The sequence below is a fragment of the Capricornis sumatraensis genome, chromosome X (genome assembly GCF_032405125.1).
Source record: "Capricornis sumatraensis isolate serow.1 chromosome X, serow.2, whole genome shotgun sequence".
NCBI lineage: Eukaryota > Metazoa > Chordata > Mammalia > Artiodactyla > Bovidae > Capricornis > Capricornis sumatraensis.
This window is the reverse complement of record NC_091092.1, coordinates 12,540,601-12,567,325: the sequence shown is the minus strand read 5'-3', so window position 1 is coordinate 12,567,325 and position 26,725 is coordinate 12,540,601. Positions and strand designations below refer to the sequence as shown.

The 26,725-nt window shown below is 38.8% G+C and overlaps 1 protein-coding gene across 1 annotated transcript; it reads left to right on the top strand.

The window, feature by feature from the left end:
• The first annotated feature begins 480 nt into the window (after positions 1–480).
• On the top strand, positions 481–26,027 carry FAM199X (family with sequence similarity 199, X-linked). Its single transcript, XM_068963014.1, has 6 exons — positions 481–677; positions 11,039–11,258; positions 22,342–22,491; positions 22,732–22,893; positions 24,303–24,569; positions 25,857–26,027. Exons 1-6 carry the CDS (start codon positions 481–483, stop codon positions 26,025–26,027), a joined length of 1,167 nt encoding a protein of 388 aa, XP_068819115.1.
• The last annotated feature ends 698 nt before the right edge of the window (positions 26,028–26,725 follow it).

The following is a 26,725-nucleotide window of genomic DNA, read 5'->3' as shown; positions in this document are numbered from 1 at the left end:
TGAGAAAGTGGACGAGGAGGTTGGCCTGAAGCGTCGGGCTCTTACTGCTCCTGGAATCCCTGATTCGACGCGCGAAGGGCGGGGCGGGCCGGGGCGGAGCCGGCGGCGCGGGCTGCGGCGGACGGAGATTCAGTTCCTCCTCCGCGCCAGCAGGGGGCACAGGGAGCGGCTTCCCGCCGCCCTTCCCCTCCCTGCGGGCGCCTGGCAGACTGCTGCAGTCGCCAGTGGCGAGCGCGGTGGGCGGGCCGGGTGGCGGCGGCGGCGGCGGCGCTACGCTGGGCTAGGTCGGGCAGCCGCGACGACAGCTGAGGTGGCTGCAGAGGCCACTGAGGCGCTGACTGGGAGGCCTGGAGCAGCCCCTGCGAGCCGCCAGGCGCTGCCGGGCAGCAGTGGGCCGCGGACAGGTTAGAGTGGGGGCAGGGGCCGGCGCGGGAGCAGCCCCGGGCCGGAGTGGGAGTCCGAGCCAGGCCATCTCCAGCTATGTCCGACGAGGCGTCAGCCACCACTTCGTACGAGAAGTTTCTAACTCCCGAGGAGCCCTTCCCGCTTCTGGGACCCCCTCGTGGGGTGGGCACCTGCCCGAGCGAGGAGCCGGGCTGCCTGGACATCAGCGACTTCGGCTGCCAGCTCTCGTCTTGCCATCGCACGGACCCGCTCCACCGCTTCCACACCAACAGGTACAATCCTCTGCTGAGGGCAGGAGCAAATTTACCACACCCCTGACTGCAGTCGCACAACGCCGGCTCCCCCCGATCCTGGCCCTCAGCCTAGGGGCTGCGCGTCCAGTTGCCCCCTCCCCCACCTTTCTCCACCCAGCGCTCATTCCCGGGCTCCTTCTCTCTCCCTCTCCCTATTGCACCCCTTCCCTCCGATTTTCCTTTTGGCCGGCATTTTACTCTCTCCCCCCACCCCATTCATCTTCTGACCCAGCTACTCTTCCCTTCCCCCTCCTGCCCCATCTGTACCCTGCGAATCCCAAACCCCCACCCTTGATTTTTAGATGCTTCCCTGTTTCCATTCACCCGCAAAAGTTTAACCCCTTCCAATTCCGGTATGCTATAGAGAGGATTTCGGAAGGCTCAAAATCAAAATCAGTCGACGTTTTGAAAGGTGGCACTTTAAAAGCTAGAATCTTCCTTTCTCTATTTTTTAAACGTCTTATAGCGCTGTTTCCAACCTCCAGCCCGCCTCCCATTTTTTAGTGAAGCTCTAGAAAACCAGATGATTCTCTTTTTTCCTTTCTCTATGAACTCTGCCCTAGCGCTTTAGGCCCTGCCGAAATGTATAAGCTTAAATCTGGAAGATTCTTTCCTGAAGCACATCCTTTGCTTTGCTCCGCCAGTGGAGGGATGGAGCGAAGCGTAGGATGAGCTTGCTTATACAAATTTCTTCAGAGGGTGCATCCTCTAACTAGTTTTATTAGAAGGTGGAGTGTTCTGGAGAATTATATCATGCAGACATTTGTGTTATATCAAATGTGGGGAATTTGAAGATGTTTTACACACAGCCCCAACCTATAACATAGGTGCATATTATATGTATTAGTGTATGTGCATGCTCAATCGCTCATGTCACTCTTCGCTACTCCGTCGACCATAGCCCACCAGGCTCCTCTATCTATGGGTTTCTCCAGGCAAGAATACTGGAGTGGGTCGCCATGGCCTCCTCCAGGGAATCTTTCCGACCCAGGGATCGAACCCCAGCCTCTTTAAGTCTCTGCATTGGCAGGCATGTTCTTTACTGCTGAGCCACCAGGGAAGCCTGTATAGGGGCGCACAAACAGGCTGGGGAAGGTGTGTGGAGCAAAAGGGGGGAGGAGGGAAGGAGAGAGGGATTCAGCTGTGGAAAATACTGGAGCTGAATTAACGCGAAGGCGTCTAGTTCTGATTTCTGGTCCATTTTACAATATGAGCACAAACAAATCCTTCCACATTCTAATACCTTTTGCATGCTCCCCCCACCAATCCCTTAAATCAATCTACAGAGTTGCTGAGCTTCTGCTGAGTACTAGAAATGTATAAAATATATTTGTTACCTAAAAGAAAGTTATAGTCTGGAAACAAGGTGTTACGGTTAAATAAAGATATAGTTCATCACTGTAATACATTTGAAAAGGAACTCATGGTAAGTTGGTTTTAACTGTTCCAAATCCTGATTACAAAAAATGAAGAAACTGGGGCCCAGAGAGAAAAGATTTTATTCAAGGTCATAAAACCGAGTTTGGCAAAGCCAGGATTACTCCTTTGGAGCCAGTGATGAAACTGGGGACAGAGCTGATGGCTGCAGTGTTATAAATGGTTGGTGCAGTTTCTTAGACTAACTCACAGAAGCCCAGGATGTGACTACAGCATGAATGTAACATTTATGAAATCAAGTGTGCTTAGAATTGTTTGCATTGGAAAATAAACATACTTGTGCACATATCTGATATTAAAGTTTTGCAGCATTGGAGTAAATCATATACACAGGAAAGTTAAATGATCTCAGGATTAGCCTGCTCTAATGATGAGGGCAGGGGAGTGGGGATAGGGGTTAAGTGCTCCCAAAATGTGTGGAGGTGTTGGGGAGTGAAGAACAGTGAATAATACATTTCTTACAGATTGTTCTGTTCTGTTCTCTCTCCTCCTCCCCATTTTCTCCTTGTTTTTCTCCCCCTTGTCTATCAGACCTTGGTAAGGTCAAGGTTGTTTTCCAGAATGAGGTGATGAAGATAGAGGGGGAGGTTCTTGTTCAACCCCAGTTTTTCCAAGTCAAGCATTATTTTTTTCTAGTTACTGCCTGTTTTTCAAGACCCTCTCTCCTACCCTGGGCTTCCCTGGTGGCTCAGCAGTAAAGAACCCACCTGCCAATGCCAGGAGACAAGGGTTCAATCTCTGGGTCGGGAAGATCCCCTGGAGGAGGAAATGGCAACCAGCTCCAGTATTCCTGCCTGGGAACTCCAGTGGACAGAGGAGTCTGGCAGGCTACAGTCCAGGGGGTCATGAAGAGTCTGACAGGACTTAGCGACTAAACAGCAACTCCTTTTCATAGGGCTTGGAATGGTAGCAGCAGGTCTAGTGTATCTTACTCTGTACTCCTCTCAGCTGAGTTTAGGGAAAGTAGAGTTAGCAATTCTTAGAGCAGCTGATGTTTCTGCCCCAGGCTACCTTGCTTTTTAAATCTTTTTTCCTTCTGGAATGTTCTGCCTTCTTATCCCCTCCTCAGGGTGGCATTTGAGAGGACCATAAGCTTCCAGTCATCTCTTTTTAGAGAGAAGCAAACAGCTAAATCATATATGTGGGCAAAGTTTAGTTTAAGGAGTTCTTTTATTTCAGAATCATGTGGGTCACTTTTTTTCTTCACAGCACATTATTCATCAATTCAAGGAACAATCCAACACTCAGATTTGAATAGTTGAGTACTGATATTGTGTCTTGGGTTTGCTGTGTGCTTAGTTGCTCAGTCATGTCCAACTGTCTGAGACTCCAGGGACCATAACCTGCCAGGCTCCTCTGTCCATGGGCATTCTCCAGCCAAGAATATTGGAGTGAGTTGCCATGCCCTCCTCCAGGGGATCTTCCCAACCCAGGGATCAAACCTAGATCTCCCATATCGCAGGTGGAGGCTTTACTGTCTGAGCCACCAGGGACGCCGTGTCTTGGGTTTAATCATTATAAAATAAGTCCCATTGAAAACAGAAAGCTTGTCAGTGGGTAGATAATTGATTTACCTTTATTTTGCTTCTTCATTCTTACCTGATAACAAAACTGTGGAGATTGTTTAGATAGTGCTATTGATAAGGGCCTTGTGATGATGACAATTTTGTGCCCGCTCATTTACTGGACTCTGGGGTATCTATGCAGTCTTAATTAACCAAGAGGGTCAAGGCACTAGTACTTATGATCCCTAAGTTTGAATGTTGTGCTTAGAGTCACCTGTGACTTATATTGGTGTGTCACTGGTCTAGGTTCACTGGAAAATAAATTAACATGAACATAGCCAACTTTCTGAGAATTCACTTTCCTAGGAGTATCTTTTAGGATTTTATGACCAAGTTGGATTTGTCTGGAATTTGGGGAGAATAAAATAAATTTCAGTAAGTGCAAAAACATTTTTTTAATTTAAAACGTCAGTATGAAATATATATGTATATAGTTTTTAAGGCTTTTTTTTTTTTTGGTTTGGAGGATAGGATTTTTCTGATGTAACTGTGGATTTTCTTTCAGCCTTTGTCCACTGTAACTTCCGTTGTCATCAAATGAAGGATATCCTTTAGCAGATTGAAAAAATTACAGCGATATTGGTAGATCCTATAATTGTGAGATGAAGGAGGTTAATATGACCTACTCAGTGTGTTTTTCTCTTCCTCTTTCAGGAGTACATCAGTACTTTGACATTGAATAATTGTGAAAAGCATGTGGGAGGACAGTGTCTCACTTTGCTACACCCTATTGGCAGGATACAAAATGAACTACGTATTGTATACAGCAGTTAGTTACTCAGTTCTGTGATTTCAGAGCCCCATTTCTAGCCTCATTAACTAGAAAAAGCCCAAGACTGTGGGTGCCTTTTGTTCCACCCACAGTTTTCCTGTCTTGTTAGAAAATTGGAGTTGCAGAAGAGCTGTGAGTTATAGGTGGGAGAACCACATTTCATGAAGTGAGCTATGTTACAGAGGCAGGAAGAATTTTATTTAGGGATTTGTTGCAACAAATTGAGGATGGGGATAAGGCTTTGGAGAAGTACCCAGGTCAGAAATGTAGATTGGGGAGTAATCAGAACAGCAATTTCAGTAGTGCAATAGGAGTGGAACTGGGGGTTACAAAGGTTGAGAGAATAGAAGAAACTTTTCAATAAATTTAACAGGGAAAGGAAGGGGAGATGTGATGAGAATTTGGAAAAAAAGGGAAAGTTTCTTTGTTTTTTGCCTTGTCTAGTGTTTATTTTCGAAGAATAGTTATGTTAGCTCCTTAGAAGAAGCCCATAGGAAAAGAAGAAATCAAAAATACTAGAGCAGGTGGGATGACAAAGAGATGGATGGGATTAACTCAGAAGGCGAAATGGAAGAATTAGCCTTAGAAATATCATGGAATGTTGTTTACTTCCCAAACTATAGAGGGGGTAAGAGGGATGGGTAAGGATCTCAAGACAATTGAAGTTGCTGGGATGAAAGTTGGAAATTTGAATGAGCCGAGTAGGGGGTTGTGTCATCTGTTCTAACTTGGGACCCTGATGGCCTTTTGGGCTCCAGAGAGTAGCAGAGGTCAAGGTGGTTGTATGGGAATTCTAGCAGGGCGCCAGTGATGAATACAAGTGATGATAGGGGATTGTTAACTGAGAAAGGATGGCTTTGGAATGACTTTTCATCATTGACAGTAGGACTTGATTCCACAGTGCTCATTGGATTCTCATTCTCAGAGGTAATGGTTAGGTCTTCCTGAAAAAGGCTTCAGAAGAATGTATATGATGCACGTGCTTTTCTTAATTTTACAAAAATGCCATTGAAAGCCCTTCATCTGTATATTATTGCTGAAATGCCTTGCGGATAAGTGTTCTTGGCTTTTTTTTTTTTTTTTAACTAAAATTTTGGCAGTAAGCCTAGTTACTGAGTTAAACCCCATTTCATGGATTCTTTTCAACATTTTTCTTTTGAGATATGGAGAGAGTCTCCCTTGTGAATAATTGCATGGTTATGGCTAGGATCTTAGTGTTAGGTAGTTTTCTCTTAGTGAAATAAGATTTAAGGGCTTTGTAAGTTTGAAGAGTTCAGTGCTGAGCACACGTACCTGGTGCTCTTGCGTTACATATTTGAAGCCAACAGAACTGTCTGAAAGCATCACTTGAATTTCTGTTATAAAAGCTCATTAGAAAAAATTGTGGGCATATATACAAAACCTGAAAGACTACTTATAATCCTTTTCACAACAGATAACAGGTGTCAACATTTTGATGATGTTACCTTTTTTGGCTGTACCATGAGGCTTGCAGGATCTTAGTTCCCTGATCAGAGATTGAACCTGGGCCCCTGGAATGGGAGCACCAAGTCCTAACCACTGGACTACCAGAGAATTCCCTGTTGTTACTTTTAATGTTATTATTTTTTTGTACACATATAATTTTCAAAACCAGGATCGAGCTATATATATAATTTGTAACCAGGTTATTCACACTTTTATTTTCTTTTCCAATAAATGGTCTGAAAATATGATTTTAATGATTATACTCATTTAGTTTTGGGAGCATTTGTCTCCCCCCCTTTTTTATTTGCTATTATAATACTTGGACAAGTTTATACATACATCTTCTTTTCCAAATTTCTGTTTGGGAAAAGGGATAGATTCTTAGCAAAGCAATTACTGAGTCCAAAGGAATGAACCTTTTTAAAGCTCTTTATATATACACTACCAAATTGCTTTATACACATATCTACCAAATCTATATATACAGATTATATCAGTGCCAATATAACACTCCCACTGGCAGTGGATGAAAGTACTTCCTACTTGGTTTTTAATCTACATTGTTTTAAAACAACAATAATAGTATTTGCATATTAGAAGATAAGAGAATTTTTTGAAAACTCAGAAGTGCTGTTTTTCCGGTTTGTAAATGACTGTTTCAAGTATGAGATCAGTTTCCTTGTTGTTAATTAAAAAAAGAAAAGAACAAGGAGCCAAGGCTTCTAAGAATACCCAGAACTTTGTAATATCTATTAAAAGTTACAGATCTGAAAAACTGAGGAACATCCTGATTTTGCCATAAGGTAAGAGCACAAAATCAAACAAATTCCAGACTCCCTTGTCAGTGACCCAATGTTTCAATTATTAAGTATGGCATAGTTTTTTTTAAAAAAGAGAGTCATTATTATTCATAGAAAAAAAACATATCTGCTAAATTTTTGAAGCTGAGAAGAAATTCTTATTAAAACAATTACCTAACAGCTTTTCCTAGTACATGACACAGTGCTTGGCACTTTGAAGATACTGACTGACTAAATGTCTGTTGAGTGTGTGAAAGGACAGAACTTGTAATTGCCATTCAAGGCTTTTTATTGCCCTGTTGCATGACTGAAGCAATTAGGTTAATTCTACCTAATTCAACCAGGTTTGTTGATCTTTTTTAAAAAATGCGTATACTGTTTACCTAGCAAGCGTGTGATAAAGCTGCTGCTGCTGCTAAGTCGCTTCAGTCGTGTCCAACTCTGTGTGACCCCATGGACTGCAGCACACCAGGCTCCTCTGTCCCTGGGACTCTCTAGGCAAGAACACAGGAGTGGGTTGCCATTTCCTTCTCCAGCGCATGAAAGTGAAAAGTGAAAGTGAAGTCACTCAGTCATGTCCGACTCTTAGCAACCCCATGGACTGCAGCCCACCAGGCTTCTCCGTCCATGGGATTTTCCAGGCAAGAGCACTGGAGTGAGGTGCCATTGTCTTCTCCGGTGTGATAAAGCTAGGTAATATTAAAAGGTATTCTAGGATTCTTAGATGAATTTTGAGTTTTTGCCTATTAATAAAAGTTTTTTGACATCTGCTTTTATATTATGGAACTATACTAGGTTAACCTGTGTGTTTCAGTGTTTTATGTTGTGTGTGTTTCAGTGCTTTAAAATACTCTACCTTTATCACAAAGGAAAAGGTGCCATAAAATTGTCAGATTGCCCAAATTTTGTAAATCAAAAACTTTGGGATTAAGATTAACTATATAAAATACGAGGGGAAATTAAAAAATAAATGCATAATTCAAGGAAAAAAAAACTGGATTTAATGAAGGATGAGAAACAACCTAATAATAGGTAAGTAATAGGCTATTCTTCAGGAAGTCATTATTTCAGTACCTTATTAGTATCAGATATACTAACTCATGTCTTAAGGATTAATTTCCTAGGCTACTGCCAAAGCAATGAAGATTATCTCAATAATATAAAGCTAGTGGAAATTTATAAAAGAAGACAGATTTGTAGGTTTCAAGACCAAAAAGAAAAATGCATAACCCTGCAACAGATAATACACAGTCAGTGATGCCATCCAGCTATCTAGTCCTCTGTCATCCCCTTCTCCTGACTTCTGTCTTTCTCAGCATTAGGGTCTTTTCTAATGAATCTACGTATCAGGTGGCCAGAGTATTGGAGTTTCAGCTTCAGCATCAGTCCTTCTAATGAATATTCAGGATTGATTTCCTTTAGGACTGACTGGCTTGATCTCTTGGCAGTCCAAGGGACTCTCAAGAGTCTTCTCCAACACCACAATTCAAACGCGTCAAATCTTTGGTTAGCTTTCTTTATCCAACTCTCACATCCCTACAGGACTACTGGAAAAAGCATAGCTTTGACTATATGGACCCTGGTTGGTAATGTCTCTGCTTTTTACTACACTGTCTAGGTTGGTCATAGCTTTTCTTCCAAGGAGCAAGCATCTTTTTATTTCATGGCTTCAGTCACCAACTGCAGTGATTTTGGAGCCCCCCAAAATAAAGTCTGTCACTGTTTCCATTGTTTCCCCATCTATTTGCCATGAAGTGATGGGACGAAACGCCATGATCTTACTTTTTTGAATGTTGAGTTTTAAGCCAGCTTTTTCACTCTCTTCTTTCACTTTCATCAAGAGGCTCTTTAGTTCCTCTTCGCTTTCTGCCATAAAGGTGGTGTCATCTGCATATCTGAGGTTATTGATGTTTCCCCCAGCAGTCCTGGTTCCAGCTTGTGCTTCATCCAGCCCAGCATTTCGCATGATGTACTCTGCATGTAAGTTAAATAAGCAGGGTGACAGGATACAGCCTTGACGTACTCCTTTCCCAATTTGGAACCAGTCCATTTTTCCATGTCCAGTTCTAACTGTTGCTTCTTGACCTGCATACAAATAATACAAAATATTAATATCCTTACTGTATAAAGAACTCTTAACAAAATCAGCAAGAAAAATACTAACACATTGTAAAATGCTGTAGTATAATGGCTAATAAATATTTTTAATTTTGCTCTTGATGGTAGTCAAAGAAATAAAAATTGATATTAAAAAGTTTTTCTCCTATCAACCAGGTAAAATTTTAAAAACGAAAAATTTCAGTGCTATTAAGGTTGTGAAATGAACACTTTTATAGACTGCTTTAGGTAGTGTAATGGAGAAGGCAATGGCACCCCACTCCAGTACTCTTGCCTGGAAAATCCCATGCATAGAGGGGCCTGGTAGGCTGCAGCCCAATCCTAAGAGTTGGACACAACTGAGCATCTTCACTTTCACTTTCATGCATTGGAGAAGGAAATGGCAACCCACTCCTGTGTTCTTGCCTTGAGAATCCCAGGGACGGAGGAGCTTGATGGGCTGCCGTCTATGGGGTCACACAGAGTTGGACACTACTGAAGCGACTTAGCAGCAGCAGCAAGGAGTGTAAATTTATGCAACGTTTCAGAAAGGTACTTGGCTAAGTATACTATGACCCTTAGGAGTGTTCATATTGTTTGATTTAGTAATTTCCTTTCAAGTTACTTATCCTGAGAGATTATATGTTTGGATAAATAATTATAAATAAAAAGGTTTCATTTCAGTATTATTTGTAATACCAAAAAATGGAATTTTGAACAGCTAAGTACCTGTTATTGAAGGATAATGTTTAATAAATTATGTTTAATCAATGGACTATTTATATAGGCATTAAAATGTTTTCAAGTAATATAGCTGGGTAAATGTTCAGTATATAATGTTAAGTGAAAATAAATAGGGTACTAATATCTATACACACACACAATAGTGATTCTGTAAAAATATACATATGCATGTAGAAAAAAGTACCAAAATATTATGGATCAGTTATTGCTAATTAGTGGGATTATTGGTCATTTTAATCTTATTCATGACTCCTTTCTTATTCTAACATATTTGCAATGATTTGTAAAAGTTACTTAAATATAAGAAACACTTTGAGCTTCTGCCTGTATACTGTGTTGGTACTTTTGTCTGCCCTGCACTGACTGCCCTCTTCCTTTAATAATAATAGCTGTGGATTTTTCTGGTCGGCCACAGTGGTTAAGAATCCACCTGCCACAGAGCAACTAAGCCTGTGCACCACAACTATTCAGCCTGCACCCTAGAGCCTATATTCCACAATAAGAGAAGCCGCCACAATGAGAAATCCATGCACCGTGACTAGAGAAGTAGCCCCCACTTGCAGCAACTAGAGGAAACATGGGCACAGCAACAAAGATCCAGCGCAACCTAAAACCAATAATTAAAAAAAAAATAATAATAGCTGCCATGTATTGAGCACATTTTATATCCACTGAGTGCTCTGTATGCATTCTCATATAATGTTCATAGTAACTGCATTTTAAATATGATGACCCAGGCTTGGCGAAGATTTGTTTTGTTTCAGATCAAACAGCAGGCAAATGACAGAGCAAGAATTTGAATTCATTCTGGCTCCAGTCAGATATGAAAGTAGAGAATAGTGTAATGAACCCCATATGCCCATCATGCAGCTTCAGTAATTACATATGGCAGCATACTTTATCTATGCCCCTATCCATGGCGCTAGTGGTAAAGAACCCACCTACCAATGCAGAAGACCTAAGACATGCAAGTTCTATCCCTGGGTCAGGAAGGTCTCCTGGAGGAGGGCATGGCAACCCACTCCAGTATTCTTGCCTGGAGAATCCCATGGACAGAGGAGCCTGGCGGACTACAGTCCATAAGGTTGCACAGAGTCAGACAACTGAAGCAACTGAACATGTACTCATTCCTCAATCCCTTGCATATAATTTTGAGATAGGTTCCAGGCATACTCATTCATAAATATTTTACTATATATCTTTAAAAGATAGAGCTCTTTTGAAAATAATTATCGTATATTGTATCTAAAAATATGCTCATATTCCTCATAAATGTAATAAATATATCTTGTTTGTAGCTCTGGGAGTTGGTGATGGACAGGGAAGCCTGGCATGCTACAGTCCATGGGGTCGCAAAGAGTCAGACACGACTGAGTGACTGAACTGAACTGTTTGTATCTTAAAAAATTGTATGGATTCTGTAGTTTCTGTTGTGATTGATTTTGTGTCGTTTTTAAGGTGGAACTTAACTTCCTGTGGAACAAGTGTGGCCAGCTCAGAATGCAGTGAAGAACTGTTTTCATCCGTTTCTGTTGGAGACCAAGATGATTGCTATTCCCTATTAGATGATCAAGAGTTCACATCTTTTGATTTATTTCCTGAAGGGAGTGTCTGCAGTGATGTCTCTTCTTCTATTAGCACATACTGGGATTGGTCAGATAGCGAATTTGAATGGCAGGTAGGTTTTTTTTTTATATTACCTGTATTACTCCATAAGTAGAAGTATGAATTTCTGTTTCAGTATTTTCATTTCTACCTCAAAGTAAATTTCTCCCAATTTTTGTTCAGTCCTAGAGATTCTCTGACAGCATTAAGAATTAGAAATATGTATCCTTTATTTTTACTAATGTACCTTTTAGGCTTCTCATGCTGCAGGTAACCTTTTGTACATTTTCATGTAATTTAGTACTTGTATAATGTTCCTGTTAATATACATATCATCAGTACCTTTCTATGCATTAATCCAAGCAAATTTTCTCTTTAGTAATAAATGGCCTTCATGTCCTTATAGGTATAATAACTTTACACCAGGGTCATATTAAATATAAGATCACAAACCACTCCATAATACATAATTTTTCATTGTTGTCAGGAATATAATTTCTCATTTTGTATTCTCTTCATATGTAGAGATGTTTTTTCTTCTGTGGCACATTATAACACAGAAAATGGCTTTGTAGCAAATTGCTGTCATTATGAGGCAGCATTTCCAAACAATCCTTCAGAAAATGTAGATCATGTTATTGCAACATCCATTTTCTGATTGTAAAAGAGAATAACAACAGCAACAAAAAAGACAATAACATTTGAAGAAGCTTTCCTTGCATACAGCAACTGTTATATTCATTGTATGCTTGAATATCGCCTTCTAGATACTTGAAATTGTTCTACAAAAGAGGAATCAAACATTTTATTTCAAAAATTTTTTATTAAAATGTAAAATAATACCGAATGGCATAAAATTAAAAAGAAGTCTCCAAGTCCAACTCTGCTGTGGTTACCACCATTAAGAGCTTATACAGATACAGTATGTTTGCACAGTGTTAAAAAGGCACATAAAGGGACTTCCCTAGCAGTGCAGCTGTTAAGACTCTGTGCTTCCACTGCAGGGGGCACAGGTTTGATCCCTGGTCACCTCTGCTGTTTCAACTGTTTTATCTCATTCTTTTCAATAACTGAAGCATAATTTAATCACTTCCTTAATAATGAATATTTAGGTTTATTTCAGTTTTTCCTAGTTATAAACAATACTATGCTGAGAAATAAGAGGTTTTAAAGAGGAAGAAATAATCTACAACCCCTTTATTTTTGTATTTTATTTTATTTCAGATGCTTCTATTTCATATGTAGTTATAAATATATGGATAAAAAAATGTTAAAAATTGAGATAAAAGGTACCATTTTAATAATTCTATAATTCATAAATTTTAATATATTCACAGTGTTGTGCAACCACCACCATATTTAAGTCCAGGATATTTACATCACTCCAAAAGAAACCCATACCTGTTAGTGGATAGTCCTAATTTCCCCCTGTCACCTGGCAACCACTCTTCTACTTTCTCTATGGATTTACCTATCTGGACATTTAATATAAATGTACTCATGGAAAATCCCATGGACGGAGGAGCCTGGTGGGCTGCAGTCCATGGGGTCGCTAAGAGTCAGACACGACTAAGCGCCTTCACTTTCACTTTTCACTTTCATGCATTGGAGAAAGAAATGGCAACCCACTCCTGTGTTCTTGCCTGGAGAATCCCAGCGACGGGGGAGCCTGGTGGGCTGCCGTCTATGGGGTCGCACAGAGTCGGACACGACTGAAGTGACTTAGCAGCAGCAGCAGCGGCAGCATGTAATATGTGGCCTTTTGTGTCTGTGGTCTTTCACTGTTTTCAAAGTTCATCCGTGTTATAGCACAAAAGAGTATTTCATTCCTGTCTTAAGTCAGCTCGGGCTCCTGTAACAAATATCATTGAGTGGGTTAAAAAACAAACACATGGTTCTGGAATCTGAAAGTCCAAGATCACAGTGCCATCATGAACAGGTTCTGGTGTGCACGCTCTTCTTGGCTTGCAGATGCTGTCTTCTGCAGTATCCTCTTTTGGTTCTCTTACAAGGTCACCAGTCCCATCACAAGGGCTCCACCCTCATGACTTCTTCTAAGCTTAATTACCTCCCAAAGCCCCACCTTCAAATATCATATTGAGGATTAGGGCTTCAAGATACAGATTTAGGGGGTGACAAGCATCTAGTCCATAGCAGTTTCTTTCTATGACTGAATATTCCATTTTATGGATACATCACTTTTTGTTTAATTCATCATCAACTGAGGGATTATTTCCACTTTGGAGCTATTATGAATAATATTACTATGAACATTCAGGTATAAGTTTTCATATGGATTTTTATTTTTAACTCTCTTGAAGATACATTGGGAGTTGCTGGGTCATATGATAACTTTATGTTCACTTTTTTGGGAAACTGCCAAAATGTTTCCCAAAGTGGCTGTACCATTTTACATTTCTACTAGCAATACATGAAAATTCCAGTTTCTCCACTTCCTTTCCAACACTTTATATTGTCTGTCTTTTTTATTACAGCCATCCTACTATGTGTAAGGTTGGTATGTCATTGTGATTTTGATTTTCATTTCCCTAATTACTAATGATGTTGAGCATCTTTTCTTATCTTATTGACTATTTGTATATCTTCTTTGGGAAAATGTCTTTTCAAATCCTTTGCCCATTTTTAAGTTGTGTTGTCTTTTATTATTGAATTGTAAGAATACTTTATACATGATGACTACTAGACCCTTATCATATACATGATTTGCAAAAATATTTCCCATTCTGTGTGTTGTCTTTTCACTTGATTTTGTCTGTTCGCTTGATATAATGTCCTTTAATACACAAAAAATTTAATTTTAAAGAATTCCAATTTATATTTTCTTGAGTTCTGTGCTTATCATGTCATATTTTTAAAACCATCCTTTAATCCAAGATCATGCAAATTTTTTCATCTGTTTCCTTCTTAGAATTTTATAGCTTTAATTAGTTCCTACATTTTAGGTCTTTGGTCCTTTTGAGTTACTTTTTGTATATGGTATAAGGTAGGAGTTTCAGATTCATTCTTTTGAATGTAGATATCCAGTTGTCCCACCACCACTTGTTGACAAGACTGTATTTTTTTCCTTATCTAATGGTCTTGGTGCCTTTGTGGAAATGAATTAGTCATAGACATATATAGGTTTAGTTCTGGACTCTTGATTCTGTTCCACTGATTCATATATCTATCTATGGCAAGATATTCTTATCCTTATGATTTGATGACTCTAGCTTTGTAACAAGATTTGAAATCAGAAAGTATGATTTCTGCAACTTTGTTCTTTTTTTATCAAAGTTTAGGATCAGGTTGTCACTTCTTCAAAAAGGGAAGTTCGAAGTTTGATAGAGATTTCACTGAATCTGTAGATCAATTTGGGGAATGTTGCTATCTTAATAGTATTATTAAATATTCCAGTCCATAAACATGGGCCAGAATGTATTTAGGCCTTCTTTAACTTCTTTCAGTGATTTTTAAAATAGTTTTCTATGCTTAATTAGGTTGTTAAGTTCCTTGGTTCAGTTTATTCCTAAACATTTTATTATTTCAATATAGTTGTAAACGGAGTTGTTTTCTTAATTTCACTTTTTGGATTATTCACTGCTAGTGTATAGAAATACAGTTGTGTTTCATATATTGATTTTGTATCCTGAAACTTTGCTGAACTCATTTTTAATAATTTTTTGTGTATAGATTCTTTAGGGTTTTCTGTATTTAAGATCATGTCATCTATGAATATATAGTTCTGTTTTTCCCTTTCCAATCTGGATACTTTTTTCCCTTGCTTAATTGCCCTGACGAGATCTCTAGTACAATGTTGAAATAGAGAAGATCTAGATACCCCTGGCAAAAGCAGGCATCCTTGTTTTTTTCCTTATCTTAGGTGAGAAGCTTTGTCCTTCACTATTGAGTAGTTAGCTGCAGGTTTTTCACAGATGTTCTTTATTGTCATATTGAGGCATTTCTCTTTTATTCCAAGTTCTATGTTTTTAATCTGAAAAGGTGTTAGATTTTTGTCACATGCTTTTTCTGCATGGCTGTTGAGATGATCATGCAGTTTCTTCTCTTCATTCTGTTAGTGTGATGTAGTATATTGATTTCTAATAATGATTCACCCTTGCATTCCTGGGATTAATCGTAATTGCTCATGGTATATAATCCTTTTAAATTGCTGCTGGATTTGACTTGCTACTATTTTGTTGAAGATTTTTGCATCAGTAGTCATAAGAGTTATTGGTCTGTAGTTTTCCTTTCTTGTGATGCCTTTGTATCACTTTGCCTCACAGAATGAATTGGGCAGTGTTCGCTTTTCTTCTGGATAAGATGTGGTAACAAAAAATTTTCATTTAATGTATAAACTTTTTTGTGATATTTAAATTATTCATTTGATGACTACATGATATTCCTGTATTAGATATTCCAGAACTTATGAAACCTTATTCCTCTATTCATATCTGTTTCAGTTTTTTCTATTATAAATAATGTAGTGTGCATTTTTGTTTAGATATTATACCTTTTTATTCTTCAGTGCCTCATTTAAAAAAATTTATTGAAGTATAGTTGATTACAATATTGTATTAACTTCTTCTGTACAGCAAAGTGACTCTGTTATACACATACACACTCCCATATATGTATATATTCTTTTCCATTATGGTTTATCACAGGCTATTGAATATAGTTTCCTGTGCTGTACAGTAGGACCTTGTTACTTATCCATCCTATATATAATAGTTTGCCTCTGCAAATCACAAATTCTCATTCTTTGCTCCTCTACTTCCCACTGTCTCATTTTTTTGAAGTGCACACTTTGTATTTAATATCCAACTACAAGGATTTTTAATAAAGTGTATGCAGATGGAGTTCTGATAATTCTGAGAAATTATTATTACTTTTTTGCTTATTTCATGTGACTTATTTAGAGTTCTTATCATCCATAATGTTGCAAAATGGCAGGCGTTTTAAAATCTTAATTGCTGACTGCTTCATTCATTTTATGAGTGGAGTAGAAAACTATTCCCAACCACTCACCATTAATGCACACGACTGACTACAACGTTGAAACAAACTAAGGCCTGCCTTAGTAATGTGTTTTCCCACTTCTGAAATTGGAGTGTAGGTACTCTGTTACCATGGATATTTGCTGTTTAAATATGCTGAAAGGTTTAAAAAGCTCTCTTGTCTTTGTGAGATCTCATAGAGATGAATAGTAAATTACCCTAGAAGATAATTACAAATTATGTGTTAGGATTAATATAGGCTAAAAATCATTGACTGTAGTTAAAAAATTCATATTACCTCTGTTGTGATTAAAATCTACATATGTTTAAATCTTTCTTCTAAACAGATGTTTCAGTTACTACTAAAATAAATATAAATGATTCATAGATTCTCTCGGAAGAGAAATGCTAACTACCTGATAAGGCAGGATTTTAACCTTAGAATGAAAAGCATCTTAGCATTTGAAGTTGCATCAAAGCATTTGAAGTTGCATCAAAGCATTTTGCCTTGCACATAGTTTTCTTTGCTTGCAGTCCTTTTATTGTTAAAGATATATTTGACTAGTCTTAGAGCTTGAGAAATTATTTTATTATTGAGCAGGAAAGCATTGAAAATTTAGCAAGTGAGTAATAGAGCTGTCATGCTTGAAACATAGAGGTGCGGTTTGAAATTGCACATCAGCTGTTACAGAAATGAGCTTACTCATAAAATTTTGCTACATGCTACAGAAAACGTGGCAGAGGTTTGATTTAATTCTCCTTGTCACAATTACTGATTCTAATATAAATATACAAAATATTGTTGTCCATGAAAAATATGAGAATTATTAACCATTTTGACTCTGAAATATATTCAGTTATAAAATGGAAAATTGCTGCTCTAATAAATACACAGGAATCCATACAGTTAATTCTTCTGTACATCTGCAGCTGTAATCCCATATCTCCAATTGGCTACTTGACATCTCCGCTTGAGTGACCTTATTATTTAATGCTAACCCATTATCTGATGCTGAATCCTTAATCAGTAATGCAACTTCCAGTTACTGTTGTTTCCATGGAGGGAAAAAAAGACTCTGCTTTGTGACATGTTTTATATTGTATTGAAAAATGGTTATTGTAATTTCAAAGAACATTTGTACTTGGTTTTCTCATTATCACTGCAAACTTACCATACCCCAAATTTCTTCTCTCATTCCCAACTACCGGCAAGGCAAGACAGCCTGATATAGTTGAAAGTTCTGGACTTGTGTCCTGATTTGGATGCTGCCACTAACCATATAACCCTCCCTGGATATCATTTTTCCCTTACTTATAAAATGAGGTGTTGGACTAGAAGATCTATATAACATTACTTCAGGTCTCTTGCCATAAAAAAATGAGGTCTTTAAGGGCTGTGTGTTAACCTGGATGGGTTGTATGACTGTGAAATGTTGCCAGTTTTCTTCTGGTCACATATGGTCATTTGACTATTGTGTGCCGTGTGCTTAGTCATGTTTGACTCTCTGCAACTGCATGGACTATGGCCCACCAGGCTCCTCCGTCTGTGGAATTTTCCAGGCAAGAATACTGGAGCGGGTTGCCATTTTCTACGCCAAGGGATCTTCCTGACCCAGGAATCGAACCGGCATCCCTTGCATTGGCAAGTGGATTCTTTACTGCTGCATCACCTGGGTAGCCCCAGTTGACGATTATCCTTACCTATTCAGTTATGAAATAGTCTTGTAAATTGTATTTCTGTTCCCATTTTTCTTTCTGTTTTTGCTTACCTTAGTCCAGGTCCAAATCACAACAGTTCAGCTCAGTTCAGTCGCTCAGTCGTGTCTGACTCTTTTCGACCCCATGAATCGCAGCACACCAGGCCTCCCTGTCCATCACCAACTCCCGGAGTTCACTCAGACTCCCGTTCATCGAGTCAGTGATGCCATCCAGCCATCTCATCCTCTGTCGTCCCCTTCTCCTCCTGCCCCCAATCCCTCCCAGCATCAGAGTCTTTTCCAGTGAGTCAACTCTTTGCATGAGGGGGCCAAGTACTGGAGTTTCAGCTTTAGCATCATTCCTTCCAAAGAAATCCCAGGGCTGATCTCCTTCAGAATGGACTGGTTGGATCTCCTTGCAGTCCAAGGGACTCTCAAGAGTCTTCTCCAACACCACAGTTCAAAAGCATCCATTCTTCAGTGCTCAGCCTTCTTCACAGTCCAACTCTCACATCCATACATGACCACAGGAAAAACCATAGCCTTGACTAGACGGACCTTAGTCGGCAAAGTAATGTCTCTGCTTTTGAATATGCTATCTAGGTTGGTCATAACTTTTCTTCCAAGGAGTAAGTGTCTTTTAATTTCATGGCTGCAGTCACCATCTGCAGTGATTTTGAAGCCCAAGAAAATAAAGTCTGACACTGTTTCCACTGTTTCTCCATCTATTTCCCATGGAGTGAGGGGACCGGATGCCATTATCTTCATTTTCTGAATGTTGAGCTTTAAGCCAACTTTTTCACTCTCCTCTTTCACTTTCATCAAGAGGCTTTTTAGTTCCTCTTCACTTTCTGCCATAAGAGTGGTGTCATCTGCATATCTGAGGTTATTGATATTTCTCCCGGCAATCTTGATTCCAGCTTGTGTTTCTTCCAGTCCAGCATTTCTCATGATGTACTCTGCATATAAGTTAAATAAGCAGGGTGACAATATATAGCCTTGATGTACTCCTTTTCCTATTTGGAACCAGTCTGTTGTTCCATGTCCAGTTCTAACTGTTGCTTCCTGACCTGCATACAGATTTCTCAAGAGGCAGGTCAGGTGGTCTGGTATTCCCATCTCTTTCAGAATTTTCCACAGTTTCTCATGATCCACACAGTCAAAGGCTTTGGCATAGTCAATAAAGCAGAAAGAGATGTTTTTCTGGAACTCTCTTGCTTTTTTGATGATCCAGTGGATGTTTGCAATTTGATCTCTGGTTCCTCTGCCTTTTCTAAAACCAGCTTAAACATCAGGGAGTTCACGGTTCACGTATTGCTGAAGCCTGGCTTGGAGAATTTTGAGCATTACTTTACTAGCATGTGAGATGAATGCAATTGTGTGGTAGTTTGAGCATTCTTTGGCATTGCCTTTCTTTGGGATTGGAATGAACACGGACCTTTTCCAGTCCTGTGGCCACTGCAGAGTTTTCCAAACTTGCTGGCATATTGAGTGCAGCACTTTCACAGCACCATCTTTCAGGATTTGAAATAGCTCAACTGGAATTCCATCACCTCCACTAGCTTTGTTCGTAGTGATGCTTTCTAAGGCCCACTTGACTTCACATTCCAGGATGTCTGGCTCTAGATGAGTGATCACACCATTGTGATTATCCAGGTCGTGAAGATCTTTTTTGTACAGTTCTTCTGTCTATTCTTGCCACCTCTTCTTAATATCTTCTGCTTCTGTTAGGTCCATACCATTTTTGTCCTTTATTGTGCCCATCTTTGCATGAAATGTTCCCTTGATATCTCTAATTTTCTTGAAGAGATCTCTAGTCTTTCCCATTCTGTTCTTTTCCTCTATTTCTTTGCATTGATCGCTGAAGAAGGCTTTCTTATCTCTCCTTGCTATTCTTGGAACTCTGCATTCAAATGGGTATATCTTTCCTTTTCTCCTTGGCTTTTCGCTTCTCTCCTTTTCACGGCTATTTGTAAGGCTTCCCCAGACAGCCATTTTGCCTTTTTGCATTTCTTTTGCGTGGGGATGGTCTTGATCCCTGTCTCCTGTACAATGTCACGAACCTCATTCCATAGTTCATCAGGCACTCTATCAGATCTAGGCCCAAATCATAACAAGAGCTTCCTAATTCCAGTCTTTCCTCTATTTTGTTCCCATACTATATTTTATTAAAATATTTATTTACTTATTTATTTTTGGCTGCATTAGGTCTTCATTGCTGGGCGTGGGCTTTCTCTAGGTGCAACGAGCAGGAGCAACTCTGTTGAGGTGTGCAGGTTTCTCATTGCACTGGCTTCCCTTCTTGCAGAGCACAGGCTCTCCAGTGCGAGGGCTTCAGTAGTTGTGGTTTTCAGGCTCTAGAACACAGGTTCAGTAGTTGTGGCGCACAGCTTTAGTTGCTCCAAGGCATGTGGGATCTTCCCAGACCAGGGACTGAACCCATGTCCCCTGCATTGGCAGGAGGATTATTAACCACTGAACCACCAGGGAAGCCCCCATACTGCTTTTTAACTCATCTTCCTTCAAGACCAATTTCATTATTACTTCTATTTAGAAATGTTATTGGCCTACTTCTTTATATCATATAACAGCTCTGGTTCATTTGTAAAGCTTTTAAATCCCTAGCACTGATTTTCTGTTTTAATTATATAGGTCTTCTTAACCTCGTCCTGTGTTGGTGTTTTTTTTTTTTTTCCCTTCTACCTATGGCTTTATTATTCTTTGTGTGAATGCCTCTTCCTTTTCCCCATGCTGCCATTCTTAGAGACTAACATGCGAAACTTAACCCAGCCACTTAAGCAACATGAAGTATTCTCAGAGTTCATGTTCTTTTCTTTTTAAAACCATGGCAAGGTACAGAAAAAAGGACACACTTCAATTTATTGAGTATCACCTATGTGCCAGGCATGTTACCTCATATAATCTCTCAACAGTCCTTTGAGATGGATGATAGTAACCATAACTTACTGAAGACTCTGATTCTCAAAGAAGGAAACTAACCTCTACAAGATAACACAGCTAGTAAGCAGTGGGGCTGGGATTTGAACTCTGGGATCTTTTACTTCTCCCCAGAAAAAGAAAATGGCCAAAGGACCATTAATTGCCTGTTTTTTACCACCCACCCCCCAACAACTATGTAAACAGAATTAAAGGGACAAATTAAAATGCTTAGCATGTAGTCTGGCACTTAACAGATATTTGCTAAAGATTTAGATGAATTTTTTTCTTATGTTTTGAGAGTATAGCTATTTTGAAAGTTCCTTTCTCTACCTAGTTAATCAAAGTAGTTTTAAGTAGGGGAGCCCTTTCATCTGATAAGGAGCACCTCATTTTGTTTTAGGAACCCCAGGAGGATCTTTAACATAGTAATTTTGTGATTTGAAGTTTTTCAAAGGGGAAATAGCAAAATGTTTTATTGATGTTAAAAACGGAAAAAGATGGTCTTTGTGCGTGCATTCAGCAATCATTCTTAATACTGACTATTACACTGACATTTGGGCTAAGGGTGAACCATTCAAGCAGTGTCAGTTAATGAGATTTTGAAGGAAGTCAGATTGTTGGATGTCACTTATGTACTTGGATTCATCAATGACTATCAAAGTAAAAATGTAGTTTTTAAGGGGGAATAGCTCATTTAGATTACTTCATTATAAACATGGTCACCTTGCAGAGTGATTCACCCCCTTTTTGTGGCTTCATACATCTCTTCTATGCAATTGACTCCCCAGTGCCTGTCCCCTAGTAGTTCTCTAAGCTTTAATCTTGCAGCTTCAATTTGCTGCTAGGTATTTCCATTGATGGCTTGTCATCTCAAACATGCATTTGTTGTTTGTTATGTTATGTAATTATGTGTTTGTGCTACTGTGTTATCTTTCCAAGTAGAATATAAAGTTCTTGTGTAAGGACCATGACTTAGACTCCTTTAGATTCCATGTACCTGTTACAGTGCCATGGATACATATTAACAACATATTTTAAATTATTTTGGTTGTCTTGAGGTTATTAATACAGTCATGAGGACAAGGGCTATGATTTATTTGTCTTTGTTTTGGCAGTATATCTACCACAGTGTTTGGCAAAGAGCCAGATAGTGGCAGATGACTCAGGTTTCTTGAGATAGAGACTAGTGCTCCTTATTCATTATGCTGTTTGGACCCTAGCCTGCATTCACATGAATTTAAAACCTTAATGATGAGTGATTCTTAAGTAAGCATTTTAATAAGCTTCAATTGTGATTTTAAGCTTTTGGAAAATACTGCTCATTGAATAACTGACTGCATATACAAAGAGTATGTTGATGTTGCTGCTTTGTCTAAAATAAGAGTGGATCAGAGTTAATGTCTCCTGATTCAGTATTTGTCATTAGTCTTTTATTACAGTAATTTTTAGTCAGTATGAAACATGGCATTTAAACTCTTGCTTTTAATTTTTCTTTCCCTACCTTCTCCTTATTTTTATGAAGTTACCTGGCAGTGACATTGCCAGCGGGAGTGATGTACTTTCTGATGTCATACCCAGTATTCCAAGTTCACCTTGCCTGCTTCCTAAAAAGAAAAACAAGCACCGGAATTTAGATGAACTTCCTTGGAGTGCAATGACAAATGATGAACAGGTAGAGATCTTGACATTCTTAATTAAAAGTGTATATGTGGAGAATATGTGAAGTTTCATTTATTGTCTAACTTAAAGCTACTGGATTAATGTGGATTGCTTAGTAAATATTAATTTGAGCTCTAATTGTTTTGTGGGGGAAAATAAGTGTTTCTGATACTTAAACATATTTATAAGTTGCACACTAAAAGATCAGAGGTTTTCGCATTCATCTTATTTATTATAATTTTTCATCATATAGGTGGAATATATTGAGTATCTGAGTCGTAAAGTCAGTACTGAGATGGGTCTTCGGGAACAACTTGATATTATTAAAATAATTGATCCTTCTGCTCAAATCTCCCCTACTGACAGTGAGTTTATTATTGAACTTAACTGTCTCACAGATGAAAAACTGAAGCAGGTATGTAAAGAAAATACAGATTCTACAGCTATTAAAAATACCATTGTTTTATAACATGTATACTTGAAGCAGTTTAGTTCAGTAGCTCAGCTGTGTCCAACTCTTTGCGACCCCATGGACTGCAGCACACCAGGCTCCCTGTCCACTGCCAACTCCCGGAGTTTACTCAAACTCATGTCCATTGAGTTGGTGATGCCAACCAACCATCTCATCCTCTGTTCTCCCCTTCTCCTCCTGCCTTCAATCTTGCCCGGCATCAAGGTCTTTTCGAATGAGTCAGTTCTTCGCATCAGGTGGCCAAAGTATTGGAGCTTCAGCATCAGTCCTTCCAATGAATATTCAGGACTGATTTCCTTTAGGATGGACTGGTTTGATCTCCTTGCAGTCCAAGGGACTCTCAAGAGTCTTCTCCAGCACCACAGTTCAAAAGCATCAGTTCTTCGGTGCTCAGCTTTCTTTATAGTCCAACTCTCACATCCATACATGACTACTGGAAAAACTATAGCTTTGACGAGATGGACCTTTGTAGACAAAGTAATGTCTCTGCTTTTTATACTTGAATCGTCATATATGACTTGAATAGTCGTATATAAATATATAGATAATTAAGGTCAAAAATCACTGCTGTGAAATGTAATGCTAGAACATGTGGTTTTAAGAGGTTTTATGTACATTTCATGTGACCATACCTTTCTGGGATCATTTGGATCTAGAACCTACTTTCTAGTTATATAGGTTTTGAAATTTGACTTCACAATTTAAGGAGTTGTTATGCTAAGGTATAGATTTATTCTAACTCATCTTACAAACGACCAGTGGACAGAATCAAAATATTACTGAGAGCTATACTTGAGTGAACATTTTAATTTTTTGTATTTGTCATCATGTATGAAAAATTTCTCTGTGTTTCTCTCAACAGACAGACTATATAATTTTTTACATTCCAGCCCATTTTTTACTAGTATGGTAAATTGATGCCTTGCGTTTGAAGACAGGTATTATGGGCCCCTACCTAAGATCTAGGAAACACTCTAATATAATCAGCAGCATAGTTAAGTGGCAACCTTTTAAAAAATGCCTACTCTTATTTATTTTATTGTTAGTTTCTGTTTCTAGTGTTATTTTCTTACACTCCTAAATTCTGGAAGCTAGTAGCTTATCATTTACTGATTATATTTTATATGCTTAAAAAAATATAGCTTTATAACATTTATTCTAGAATTTTGAACACCAGAATTTTCCTGGTACTTGTTTCTACATTTAGAGATTTCTTTTGTCTTTCTGGTCTACCTATATGCATCTGTAGCACTTTTGACAATCTTTAAGTACAATATTCTTCTTTTCTCCATTATTTTGAGGGCAGAACATCAAGGTACAATACTAACCAGTTTTTGTCTGTCTGTTCCAAGGTCAGAAACTATATCAAGGAGCATAGCCCTCGCCTACGGCCCACAAGAGAGGCCTGGAAGAGAAGCAACTTTAGTTGTGCAAGCACCAGTGGAGTGAGCGGCGCCAGTGCCAGTGCCAGCAGCAGCAGTGCCAGCATGGTCAGTTCTGCAAGCAGCAGTGGGTCCAGTGTTGGAAACTCTGCTTCAAACTCCAGTGCCAACATGAGTCGAGCACACAGTGACAGCAACTTGTCTGCAAGTGCAGCAGAACGGATTCGGGATTCAAAAGTAAAACGTCTAATCAATACAAAACTTTACCTTTCAATATTAACATTAGTATTCCTTCATATACAGTTCTTGAAGAGTTAAAATTATCCTGCTCTATAGATGCCTGTGGGTTTTGATTTTAATTGAGCAAGCAGGATTCTCTGCTGTTGAACAAAGCCCTCTACACTGAGTGCTTTGAAATGCTGTTTTGACCCACAGCCATATTACCTTCAATTTTATCTGATTTTTGTGTCTGTTTTACGTAAGATAAATTGATGGAAATAATGAGTGAGTCTCAATATTGCAATACTGACTGCAACTTACTATTAAGCAGATCTCACTAGGTTGCTGATGTTGCTGTCTATTAGCTCCTAAAAATGTCCCGTATGTCTTGTGTGTGTGTTAAATGTTTTCTTAAAGTTTTAACCATGAATGTTTCTTTGTAGCTCTTTTTAAAATGTAATAATGCTTTCTCTAATTTCTGACAACTTTTCACAGTTGAAAAAACTCTATAGTATTTTTGGATGCATAAAAAATAGAAAGTTTAAATGTATATAGAATAGTTCTGTGATGCTTAGTGGGAAAGTTGGGTTCCTTGCAGTGGTGATAGTGTGGAGCCAACTTACAGATGATAAGGGTATCTCTATAACTCTTGGGAACCCAGTGGTGACTTTTCCTGGAAAGTGATTCTTTACTTGGTTCTTAACCAAAGTAGCAGAAACATAGCCAGCTTTGTTGGTTGCCAAGGGTTTCCTCTGTGTATGTGGTCATTCTTTTTTGGCATCAGTTCACCAGTGGCAAGAAATAGAGTACCCACTGGGTTTCTAATGGGCTTAAAAGATGGCATTTGCTTAATATGAAAAAGACATGGTTCTTTCCCAGCCATTGTAAAATTGCTAATGCTTTTGGATGAAAGGTGCCTTCAAAGAATAAGCATTAGAGATTTTGACAGTGTTCTCTACATTTGTATTCATTATTGTTCACTGCATGTTTCCTCTGCACTGACACCAGTGTACATTAATTTAATATAAAAAAAGCCTTATAAATGATTGGTTATCCATAACTAGTCAAATGATCAAGTTTCAAACCTTCCTAATCAGAAGATTTCCTAGTCAAATACCATAAATATAGAATCTTGAAAAATTGTTTTCATGTCTAAGCTAATGGCTCACTTACTAGAACCAGGATTGTACTGCAGAGGAATTTGAACATCTCTATTCAGAAAATATCAAATTTGATCCATACAGTACTTTGGGGTGGGTACGCCAGAACTGAATCTCACTGATTTAGAAATTTTTATTTTGACAGAAGCGATCCAAACAGCGGAAGTTACAACAGAAGGCCTTACGCAAGAGGCAGCTGAAAGAGCAGAGGCAGGCTCGGAAGGAGAGGCTCAGTGGGCTCTTCCTTAATGAAGAAGTGCTGTCCTTGAAAGTGACTGAGGAAGACCATGAAGCAGATGTAGATGTTTTGATGTAATAAGGGTGAATATATCGGCATTGTTTCTAAGCATTATTCTATCCTTATTTGTTTACATGCATCTTGACCAAACTTTTGGTTAGGGCTGTGCTGACGTACCGTTCATAATTTAGGTCTGTGGTTCTCAGCAGATGGTCCTCGGAGCAGTAGCTTCAGCATCACCTGAGAAGTTATTAGAAATGCATACTCTTGGGTCCCACCCCAGACCTAGTGAATCAGAAATGCTGCGGGAGGGGCATAGCATTGTGTTTCAACAGGTACTAGGTTATTCTGCCACACACTCTAGTTTTAAGAACCACTGATTTAGTAAATGTTTTGACTATTTAAACTTCAGAGTGGTTAAGTGGGCTTTTTCAGACTAGTACTTTAACAGTTTAGGAGATTTCAAGGTACTGCTGACAGATAATTTATTATGTCAGTATAGAATGTGTAGAGATCATAATTCATTTTCTTCTTAATGTTATGATTTCTTAGTTTTTCTAAAGGGCCATAGCATAATTCTCAATTCCTAGTGGACGTCTTTTTTTTGAGGTTGTAGAATGTGGATTGCTGTTTACAATAGTGCCTTCATTAGGTTTATTTGTTTTCATTCATTTTAACTCAAATGTGTAAAAATAGGCCCTAACATCTTTTGTTAGGTTTGTTTTTGTTTTTCAGTTTATGTATATTCAGAATCCTTTCTGCAAGTGATGACTACT